Genomic DNA, 12,035 nt, shown 5'->3' with positions numbered 1-12,035 from the left:
AACTGAGTAAAAAATGACTTTGCAACTTGTCTCAGTGCTTAGAACCTGTTAGACTGAAAGAAAAAGCAGTAGTAAAAAGCCTCAAAAAAACATTTGGTATGCAGCATCTTGGTGTACTAGGATGAACGTAAAACTGTTCTCCCTGCTGGTCAAGAAATGTTGAGTGCTTCAGCTGAAATATAATTGTAAATGAAGAGTGAGGCTAGAGGTTTCTGTACTTGTGGCACAGATAACTTTTTTCAGAGTGAAATGTAGATGTTTTATAGCAGTGCAGTATTGAATGTTGATCATTGCATGGTCTGAATTGGACTTAGTGCCATGGGTAAAATCTGCTTCATCTCCAGGGAAGTTTGCTTGACCTCACGTGAGAGGAGCATTTGGCCCCTGCTGCTCTGAAGGCATTTAGGGTAAATGTGTGGGTCTGCTTTGTGCCGGTAGGAGTGTGCTGCTGCCGCCCACCCAGCGCTTCGCCCCGACCCCGCAGTAGGAGCACGCGTGCATAGTTAGGACAGACTGTGTCTGAAGGGCACGGAGCAATTGGAAATGTTAGCATTTGTACTTGATTTTCCCTTTCTGACCAGTTTTCAGAGTAGTACCACCCTATGCTTACTAGTACGTCATTTGTTTTGTTCCATATACGCAAAAACACAGAGCTATATCCTTTGAGTCTAGGCAGGTAGAAATGAAACACTGTGGAACTCATCTGGGTGAAATTTAATTGTATCTGCATATGTTTACATTGCTGCTGTTAATATTTTGGGCCTGATCCCATAGTTCTTACCTAGGCAAATTTTCACTGACTTCAGTCCAAGTAAGGATTATAGAGCATTTTGCACCTTGGGATGTGTGCATGGAGAGGGAAGAGAGAGAGAGAGAGAGCACACGCTCTAAAGTTTTTTTTTTTTGCGATATGTTTGGTACAAAGTTCCTAAAATTATGGGTTTTTTAAATTTAAGCTTACATAAGAGGGAAGTAGTACATTATCAGCTTGCAGTATTTTTCATTGCTTTAATAATTTGCACTGTGTTTACTTAAAGAAAAAGATACTTGACTGGCGTTAAACTCAGCAGTGTCTGATTACTTGCCCTTTTGTTGCTCACCTCCAAAGTAGGCAAGAGTAACAAATATTCAGAGCAGCCTCAAAGGTTTTTTTTTTTTTTTCACTGCATTTTGGATGCACAACCTTCATGCAGCTTGGTAAATGATAGTTGATGATCGTATCAGATAGCACGATATGAATCACCATCACTTAGAAGGAAGAGCATGTCACATAGCTGAGCTTCAGATCAGGGCTGGATGGGGATTGTGCCAGCTGCGTGTTGTTGACCTCCCACGTAGGCAGACGTGGCCTGACGTGAGCAGACATGGCAGAGCCATCCCCCCGTTCGTGCAGTCTCAAGGACATGGCACCTGCACCTGGGTGCCACCTGCGCTGGGTCCTGGGAAGAAGGAGGGTCCCCTTGCTCGAATGCACGGTGGGGATGGGCTTGCAGCATGGACCACCAGCACCTGCTCCTGCCTCCTGCACAGTGCTGTGCCATGTCTTCAGCTGTCTGCATTTGGCGTGTGAGGCCAGGTAGCTAGTTAGAAAAAGTCTCCTTAATAAACCCAAGAGGAGTTTGGACTTCATTTGGTCTCTGTGTTAAGTCCCTGTAAAACGCCACGTGTAAAAGCGGCTGTGTGTAGGATCATCCTGATAAGCTGTGAAGGTTCAGCCTGCATTTTTGTCCTGCATGACAAGTGTCATGGTTGGGCATTGGGTATTCCTAGCAGCAGGCACAGGGGATGTCTCACCATCCCCATGTGTTTGCCACAGGGTGGAATTAATCTTGCCCTTCATTGCGTGGATCCCAGACATTTTTGCTGTGTATTGGTGGAGTTAGTTACAACCAACATCCTATATTGTTGTCACTCAAACAATACCCCATTTCACTGCAGGGCAAGTATGGCCTCAGTAGAAACTTTGAAGGGTTAAGATTTTGGTAAAATGTATGAAGCCCTTATTGAGGCAGACTGATTATCTGTATTGAGCATTTGCTTGAGTAGCACCTGGTAAGAGGTGGTTGAGTAAAAACTATACTTTTAGCCTTTCCTGTGTAAAAGTCATGCTTTATTTCATATTATATTCTGTAGCCAGTCAAATAAGTAACAGGATATAAAACAAACTATCCTAACAAGTACATTTTAGCAGATAGAAAAGTAGGCTAAATCATAGACCATCCACCTAACTCTGCAGGCTATCAAAAGACACCATGAAATGGAACCTTTTAAGAAAATAGCACTGCTTTGATATCTTCTTCTCCCAGTAACAAAGGAAATAACATAAGGTAAAAGCCCTGCAAGCTAAAGAGAGTGTTCTTAAACCCTTAGCTCCTGTCACTTTCCATTTTTTAACCACAGACTGACACATTTCAGCTCGAATTTCCTGACTTTCAGTGGTTTGTGTAACCATCTTCATTTTCTTTAAAGAGCAAGTTTAAAGGATTTTAAAAGAAACTGTTACCTGGTTAACTTTTTCAAGGGCGTGAGCTGACATTAACCTTAATTTTCTCCATTTTAAAAAGTAAAATGTGGAGTTCTGTTTGCAGTAGTAAGACAAAATATACAGGCAAGGCAGTGTGCTGCCTTCAAGCAACAGTCTTTGGGAGGAGCCTGTCTCTGCTTTTCCTCCACAGCTTTTTTGGGGCAAGAAGATTACAAAGTCACATATTCTTCTTTCCTTAATCAAGGGGAGGGGGGGAATGCAGTGCACTCAAGCCGGGGGAGGTTAAGATTTGCACAGCAGGGAAAGGCAGCCGTGAGGTTTTCCCTCACTCATGTTACCGCTTCTCTCTCTGGTGGCCGAGCTGTACATGAGCTGGGCTTTGCATGGCTGAGGGAAGCAGGAGGAGGTTGGAAGTTAAAGTCAGTCATCGCCTGTTCTGCTCTCTGCCTGGAGTAGATAACAGTCTCTCAGCTTTCAAAGGCTGCAGCTGAAGAAAAGTGACAGCTTGACACTCAGCCATTTGCAGCAATGTGTTTTGACCCATGAATAAAAAAATTACTTAGGGACAAAACTAGCAAAGGTACTGAATATCCTAATGTGAGTTGCAGGTGCTCAGCATATTTCCATATCTCTCCCATTAATCTTACTTGGAAAGCTCATACATCTCAAATAGGAGTTTTGTCTGAGTAAGAGCTGCAGCGTTAAGCCCTTAAAAGCACCACAAAATACCTTGTTCTAGCATTGGTACCAGGCTTATAATAAAAGCTGAGAAGTTGGGCCATCTTATTCTCTCACATTTAGCAAACTACATTTCTGAACAACTGGATAGACCACAGAGTTTAGGAAGAGGCTGCCCCATGTCCCAGGTGGGAACTAATGATGTGAGCAGAAATAGTGCTCTGTTTCAGTAGATGAAGTAGAATTGGTTTATGGTTGCTTGAGTTTGTCGCTAATCTTTACTATCTGGTCTTGATAAATAAAGGGCTTCTCTTGGTTCGGCATCCTTACAGAATACAAAAGCCAAACTATTGTACATGGTAGGCATCATTTTCTGCTAGGAAAATGCTTTGTTTAGGGCATTGATCCCATTACTGTTTAGGAAAGAACACTGCATTTCTGTTTTAAGCCTTCTTTTCAATGGCGTGTTCTGCAAATTATCCATACCATGTAATTCTAAGGGAAAACTGGCACGAAGGGCTGCTTCTTACAGTAGAGAAACAGGATAAGATACCTTTTAGTAGCCAGAATATTTTAAGCATTTTGGCTCTTTTATTTTTAAATGCCAGTACAACTAGTCTAAATTCATGCAAATGTGTGTAACACCAATAACTTTGATGGAGTTGCTAAAGATTTCTGTCAGCACAGCTGAGATAAAAATTGCTCCTAGAGAGTTGAAAATCTATTTTCTAAAACAGTTCTTTGCACAAGGATTTTTGCTACACTCCCATCTGTGTGGGAGCTCTGTACTGCAAGACTGCAGCAACGTTTGGTTTTAGTATCCACTGCTAACAGGCTGGGTGTCGTAATGCAGGAACTTTCTTAGGCCCTGCAGACAGCACATGAAAAGGCAGTCCATGCTCTGAGTGCAGAAGGACTAGTTCTGTTGGAAAAGCACCTTTGCACAGTCTTTTCTTCCCTTACTCTTGTCTGTTTTCTCTAGATGGTCCAAGTTTTTATTGAAAGTGCTTTAACTGGATATCCCAGTTAAAGCTTTGACAGTTTGTTTACAGTTCACATCTGCCTGAGGGCAGTTGATGGCATGTTACAGGATAAATGAGGAAGTTCTGTTGCCAGGAGAAGGATGTGCTAGTAGGATTACTGATGTAAAAAAAAAAAAAAAGACAGCAGGGAGAATGGCATAGCTAGAATTGTACCGTGAGTCTGGAATTTTATGCTGTGGGAACTCGTATTAGCTTATCTACCCTCAATTTTAACATACAGAGAGAAAAAACTCTGTGCGAAAAATACAGCTATGGAAATATCAGCAATAGAAGGTTTAAATTCTTTTAATTAACAGCTAAACTAAGAGTAGACTCCTGCTGTCTGAGCCAATAAAGAGCCATACATGGAAAGAATCCTGCCATGGAGATCCCTTTCCTTCCCCACTGACTGGGGATTTGGGTACCAAAATGAACACCTCATGCCTAGATGCCTGCAGTTAAGTGGAATGAATCCAGTGCATCAATGAAAACATGCCCATCAGTTTCAGTGGGTTTTGGGTCAGGTCTTAGGGCTCCTAACTACAAAGCTTTTGTGTTTCCATGCCTTGATTTGCAGAGTTGGACCTTTAAATGAGGGTGGAAATATAGGGGATATAATAAGCATTCTCTAAAAAGGAGCATTTTAGTGTTTGATTCTGAACAGTTTTCCTGCTTTTTGCTTGACTCTCTTCATGTTTCTTTTCCCTTTTGATATGCTTGGTAAGCTCCGCTTTCTGCAGGGTGCTGACACTTTTCTGTAACAGAGCCCTGTCAATACTTGCTGAGATGTTGGCATAGAAAGGGGCATTGTGCTCCTCAGTCTGCAATTTGCTTTTCCCTTTTTGCTAAGTGATTCCTTAGGCTTGTGTGCTCAGACCCGGAAACATGCTCTGCCTGGGTCGTGAGACCCAGCGCTCTGTGCCAAGAGTGGAAGTAAAATTTCTCGAGTTCAGATGACTTTCACACGTGCCTCCAGTGCTGCACTGCAGGGCTGGCAAGGCTAAGGCATTGTGCTTTGTTATGTGTTTGCTGCTGAGAGTCAAGACTTTAGAAAGAAAATGTTTATTAAAAATGCCTAGTTTAAACGTTATCTGAGATCCAAAGGACAAATTTGAAACTTTGTTAGTAGTGATACTACTACTTTGCGTCCAATTCTGCATTCTTTACTGGAGCAAAACTTCTACCAACTTCAGTGAGAGTGAAAAATTAGTCTCTTTTTATAAATTGTTTTTAGGAGAAAGAAGAAGTTTAATGTATGTCCTGGAAAATAATACAAGGATGAAAATTCTATTGGATAGATTCTCCCACAGTGTCTCTACAGCAAAACTTGAATAAGTCGGTTTAAAAATATTCATGTTATGGATCTAGTTGATTCTCCTGTAGTTTCCTATGTCCGCTCCGCTCTGCTTCCCTGGGGCACTGGAGACAGCCGACACCAAAGAGAGGGCAGAGGGTTACTGCGTGAGCGGACTCTGCTGTTCTGATATCAGGTTAAATGAAGACCAGGCTTTAAGTAGAATGAGTGACATCTAGCAGCCTGCTGAGATGTTGGAGATATCAGGATACAGATTGTTTTTTTCTTTTTTAAACACATGGCTGTTAATACAAAGAGCCCAGTGTAGATACTAACAATTAAGACAAGTTTATGAAATTGGGATGCTCTTTGCCTGAATTTAGTTCCATTTTTTAAAAATTGACATACTGTGACAGATGGACTTTTGCTCGCATATGTTTTCAGCTATTTAGGGTACTGCTGAACTCGCTTTTCTAGACCAGTGCATTGAAGCTTTGGAAGATCACAGGGAAATATTGGATACATTTTTGTCCTTTGAAATGATGGATGTTCTGGAACTGCCACCTGCTTCTGAGGTGTATAGATCAAATTTGACTTCTAAGTAAAACCAATGGCATTGTACCAGAGATTAATTTGGACCCTGATGCAAGTGCCTCTAAAATAATAGGGTAAAATATTCACAGGTGCCTATATCCCGCTGAGGATCAATAGGGGATTGTAGGTTCCCAGCTGACCTAGGTGCCTTTGAAAAGGTTACTCTGGAAGCTGTGTAACCAAAACATGAAAGAAGCTGTGGCACGTCGCATGCATGTCTGTGGCACATGAAAAGTATGTCACACCTGCTCTTTGGCTGCGGTGCATACCCCAGGCTGAGCCACCACGCAAGGTATACAGCCAGGCCAGGTCAAACCCATGTAGGCAAAAGGTAGCATGTTTGTTCACTTCACAGATGCTGCTGTCCCACAAAAAGCTACAGAAGCTAGCAATTTGAAGCCTGACCTTGTTCTCCTTCCCCACAGGGAGCTCCTTCTGAAACTCAACAGTTTTGTCTGCAAAAAAGCATCAAGATCAGAGACATTTAGAGCTTGTATACAGAGAAAAGAAAGCAGTGTATAGGGAAGGACAGCAAATGTTTGTAGAGGACTGGCATGCTTGCCCTCATCTCGGTCACTCCGCTTACGTGCTCATTGGAGCTGTCTCCTTTAGACTGTAAACCTCCAGGGCAGCGAACGTTCATACCAAGACATTGACCAGGGTGTAGTTTTGAAAAATTGTCTATATTTAATATGTCATCCAGCCTTTTACTCTACATATGTCTCAGCTAACATTGTTTCCCGTCAGAACAATGTTCTCTGTACATGTAGGCTAGAGAATAACATAAGGCTCCTCTTACATTGTTGGCAACTAGAAGGAGCAGCATAAAGAGCCCTGGCTAAGTGGCCCACTGGCTGCCCAAGCCCGGGCAGTTTTCCTCTTAGCAGACAGTTTACAGTCAAGTAATTATGTTTCACCCAGTGTCCTAGATGCTGGGAAGGCTTTGGCCATCTGGTTGAGTAATATAGATCTTCAACTGCAAAGATGATCCTTGTCAAAAGCAGAGGAAGACAAGAGACAGGTTTCTCCTGACTTGTGTTTGTTGATGGATCTTGGGCTTAGACCTTCCTAATCTTCAACAATACTGTGATCCCCTTCTTGGCAGACGGCTTGCAGTTGAACGTGGCTGTGCTTAGCTTTTTGGAATGCAGGCTATTCATACTATTAGCTCTATCTAATAATACAGTTTTTATTCCGAGTTTAGTGAATATCTTGATGCGAAAAACCAGACATAATGAGTAACTGAAAGAGTTCAAGAGAAAAAAAAGCTTGTGTATAAGTGTGTGTACTGGTAAATTCCAGGAGCTTTGAAATTTCAGTAATGTTCATAGCTCAAGGCAATGAGAAACATTTCACTCGTGTAGTTACTAAATAAATACAGTGTGCATGGCCCTCTGTGCAGATATGTTTATCTCATTTTAACATTATACTAAATGGTGTCTCTAACCTCCATAAATACCACAAGAAGTGAAATGGCTTGCATGATAATTAAAATGTTGTTTCTGCCGAGAGTCTCCCCCCCGCACATCTTCTCTTTTGCCAAAGGAGCTCTGCTGATGGGCATGTGCTAATCACCATGCACAGGTGAAGGCAGCTTCAAGCAGGGGCCTTGCTGGTAGCTGTGGTCAGGCTGTCAAGATTGTCAAGTCTGTTTAGGGAATACAGAGGCAGAGCAGCTGTATTTCTAGAGTGAAGGCTCAGCGGTAATTTGTGTGTGGTTATAGCACTGAGCATTATAATTGAGGGTTTTAACCTGTCTGTGGCCTGTTGACTGTAAAGTCCACCTGCAAATAAATTCTCTTTTTAGACCTTTCATGGAAAGGAAAGATTAAAGGCAAGGCTATGAATATGGCCTTGTAGAGAAGAAACGCTCTAAATGGGAGCTCAGGAGATCTGAATCCCAGCCTTTCTGGTGTGCTTTTGTGCAGGTCCCCTGGTCTTCTTGTGCCTCAGGTCACTAACTCAAAAGTGGGGGTAATATTTTTTCTCAGCTGTCTGTCGTGTTTAGATTTTAATTTCTTTGGAGATGGGACAATATCCCAGTGGGTGTTCAGGCAACACTTACTCACAGCAGGACCCAGCTACAGCTAGGGCATTCAGGGGCTCCATGATCTTCACCCCAAATCTCTCTGCCTGTTTTTAATTCAGCATTTGAACAACACTTGGGAGTCAGCATCCTGTGGAAAGATAGAGGATCAGATGGCCCTTACTGATCAGGCACGCAAGTACATGACCACGTTCCCAACCCGGACTCTGGTGATGTAAAAGGGTCTACGGAGAAGCATTATGGTTTTCAGAACACTTCGCCTTCACTGGGAAATTACTGTTCCTCTGCATGAAAACTTTTCATGAATGGGAGAAGAGCCTATCTTTGTTGTGGTACAACAGTTGGGAGCAGCACGAAGTGCATTTAGTCACTGAGCATATATATTCTTGTTGGATTTCACCCAACTTAAGAGGTTGTTTGGTTTTTTTTTGAATAAATACTTGCCTAAATTATTAGGTATTAAGTTTTAATCAGTTATTAATGATCTTAAATGCAGACTTATAATAAAGGAAATTTTTTTGTACTTTTTGAGATCAAGCAGACCTAATACACCAGTATTGTTATTTCAGTGATGTGCTATCCAGGGGTGGGGTTTTGTTTGTTTCTTTTTTTTTTTTTAATAATAAAAGAGCAGGTACTCAAACAGATTTATTTTAAATCACTGAACAAAATGCATTGGTGTAAAATACTGAAGTGAAAAGCATTACTACAAACGCTAGTCTGTGCAAAGGGGGAAACTGATCAAGATCGTGAATGCTCAAACATCCATGCCGCTTGAAATACTCTTTCATTCTGTTATGGTTCTAGACCATTATACATTGTGTGTTTCTGTTTGGGGGGGGGGATTTTTTAATTAGCTTGCTTTAAAAAATATTACTGTATGAAACATAGATTTATGAGAAAAATTATATTTTTATTCAGTAATTTAATTTTGTAAATGCCAAATGAATACTGTGTTTTGCTGCTACAGACCTTAGCGTGTAGACATGCTGCTAGTGTAAAAGGAGCAGTAGAGCTTTATATGGAAAGAAAACAAATGTTGATGTTAGCTAATTTGACTATGCACTAGCATTTCAGACCTTTTTATTTTAATTTTTTACATCATTTATATTTTTTCCCTTTTTTTTATAAGCAATATTTTTGAACACTGTTCCTGGGAGATTTTTTTTTTGTCTGGATGTGTTATTTTGTTTCTCATTGGTTTGTAACAGCATGCATTGCACCTTCATATGTTTGGGAGAACACTGTCTTGTTCATGTTGTCTGTTTTGTTCCATGTCTAGCTAATTGTTCCCTAACTTGGGTCTTGTGTACTGAATCAGGTTCTTAGAAATATATGGTTCTTTGTACTGCCATACCAAATCTTTATCGATATGGCAAAACACTGATTTTATTTTATTTTTTTATTGTTTTTTTAATAACAGCCTCTGACTTTGCTGCCTTAATAGCATTTGGTGCAGCTTCATCTGCACTTAATTTTTTATACGACAATGTACTGCCTTGTAGATAAATAAAGTGTGTTCTTTTTTTACTTAAACCCGCATGGTCTCCTCATCTTGTTTGTCTTTAATGTTTTGGCAGTGTTGTTACAAACAACAGTCAAGCCAGGAAGTTTTTTTTTCCAGCACACTCAGAAAAGTAAGGTATAGAATTTTGCACACCATAAGTATCTTCAACATCCTCAATTCTTATTGATTACTATGGGAGTTGAAGGAGCACAGCACAAATTGGTAGGTATGTAGCACACTGTGGACTCAAGCCATGATCTACAGTGACACCAAAGTCCAAGTCAGCTTCCGCTGCTGAGCAACTTTACTGAATCTTCTGCGGGAAAACAGTGTTCTCCCGAGATACTGGTGCATTTCTTTTGTCCCATCTAAGGCCATCAGATCAGGAACCAACTGAGTAAGAGCAGAATATCCTGGAGCTCCTATACTGTAGGACAGACTTTGTCACGTTTGCCTTAGGAAACCCAAGATGAGAACATAATGGGAAACGCTGATGAGTTCCCCTGCATGGCAAATGATGGTGCAGACCTGCAGAGCCTCACACAGTGGAAGTGCTGAGGACACTCAGCCTCAGGAAAGTTAGAGAGTAAAAGCAATTGGCTTCTTAAAAAGAAAATGACACAACTTGCCAGAAAAAAAGAATTCTTTTTATTTAGTGGCTTGAAAATGCATCCTTTGCTGAAATTTAAGTTGCTGCAATTATGCCAAAGACATATTGATATTCTTGAGAGCCGCTTTCAGCTCTATGAAGGAAATAATTCATCATAAATCAAGGTCAATCCAAATAACTCTCTGAAGGCCAGTGGTGAGATCTAGGGCAGTGTAAAAGCCCTGTAGCCTTTCCTGGGAGAGTCCTTGCAGTTGAGATACCGTTGTAGGTGGACTAATAATAACCTATGAGGAGCCCATTGGAGGTTTTCCCCAGGGTCCGGGAGGGCCATGTCAGCATGGGACCATGGCACTGCTGCTGCTGCTGGGCTCCTGGGGGCTTTTTTGCAGTCACCCTTTTGGAGAGGAGCTCCAGAGCTGTCCGGATGCCCAAGGGCTGCCATGAGGAGTGGAGAGGGAGAGACACAGGAACCGTTTCCCACCTCCTGTGGCCACCCCATACTGAGGGTACCCAGTGGTGGCTCCCAGACCCCTTAGCTCATCCCCCATGGCTGGAGCGGTGCTCCTAGCCTACACCATGTGCTGGCTCTCATGCCATGTGCCAAAAAGGACCTTTCACCTTCTGCATGGTCGCCTTTTTGGTGCTTCTCAGTCCCGGTTGTCAGTGCAAGCAGGGGCTAGTGCCTGCAGTGGCCACCTCCACTGTCAGGGTCAGGGGAGCCAGCCCCGAGTGGTTTTCAGAGCAGTTATCATATCAAGTAGGACCCAGGAGCTGGGTCTGGATTACAGAAAACAGGAAGTCTGTGGGAGCACTTGTGTGTGTGTAAAGGTTGCAGGCTTAAGCCATAAAAAATGCTTGTGCAAGATGCGAGAGAGGACTGCAGGATTTCATGGTATGCAACCTGGGAAGAGGGAAAGTTCTGTCTTTGAGGCATGCCACAACTTAAGCAACGTGTTACAGCTTAAAAGAAAGAAAAAAAAAAAGGAAAAAGAAACACCAAGCTTTCAACAGGTCTCAGAGGCAAAGCTCTTGCCTTGCAGTGCTCCAGCTGTAACTGCACAAAGCACGGCTGGTTTGAAACAGATGGGTATCTAGCGTGCGGTGCAGAGCTGTGCTGGGTAACAGGGAGGCTCACCCTGCAGGTGCCCAGTGTAAGGAGCTTTTTTTCTTTTTCGTATACCTTTAGTTGCTTTAAAACCCATTTTAACATGCAAAACCATTTTAATAAGTGTCTTCTTGATGGGCACACTTAACAGCTAATACAGAAGAAAATGTTTCTTTTTCCCTCCTCTCATTACATTGAAAATGCAAAACACTCGGTAGATTAGGCCTGCTTTGCATATGATTCTGCGTGCATGTGGCTCTTAGCATGAATGAAGCAAGAGGCTTTGTCTGAGTGCGGTAGCCCGGGAACCTGATCATTTTTTCCCACCAATACTCAGTAAGTTTCCTTTGCAACAAAGTGCCACCACCTCCTACATGTCTTTCTCACACAAATAGCCCCACATGACCGTATTCTGCTTACAGTCCAAAATATACATCTCTTCAAGGTCCAAGAGCAGTCCAACGTGTCTGCTAAATTCTATCATCTCGAGCATAGGGCAGGCAAGAACTGTCCTCTGACAGGTCCAAGTAAATGGTCTTGGCAAGGGATATTTGGCCTTGCATTGGCCGTTTGTACAGGTGTATATCTATCTCAGACTCACTCATTTAAAGCCAGAGTAACCTAACAAAATGAAGGAAAAACAGGTTCAGTCAAGTTCTCTTTTAATGGAGAGCAGATATTTGGCTCAAATTC

General features: G+C 42.1%; 1 protein-coding gene across 4 annotated transcripts in view; it reads left to right on the top strand.

Moving 5' to 3' along the window:
* MYB (MYB proto-oncogene, transcription factor) overlaps window positions 1-9,633 on the top strand; it is a 28,992-nt gene extending 19,359 nt beyond the window's left edge. For all 4 annotated transcript variants that reach the window (XM_067294782.1, XM_067294781.1, XM_067294780.1 and 1 more), the window contains one exon: window positions 8,222-9,633. In XM_067294782.1, the coding sequence (XP_067150883.1) occupies window positions 8,222-8,338 (117 nt within the window). In that variant the 3' untranslated portion in view covers window positions 8,339-9,633. The remainder of the gene's footprint in view (window positions 1-8,221) is intronic.
* Window positions 9,634-12,035: the final 2,402 nt, after the last annotated feature.

The sequence above is a fragment of the Apteryx mantelli genome, chromosome 3 (assembly GCF_036417845.1).
Source record: "Apteryx mantelli isolate bAptMan1 chromosome 3, bAptMan1.hap1, whole genome shotgun sequence".
Taxonomy (NCBI): domain Eukaryota; kingdom Metazoa; phylum Chordata; class Aves; order Apterygiformes; family Apterygidae; genus Apteryx; species Apteryx mantelli.
Note: the sequence above shows the minus strand (reverse complement) of the source record. Positions and strands in the feature narration are given on the sequence as shown.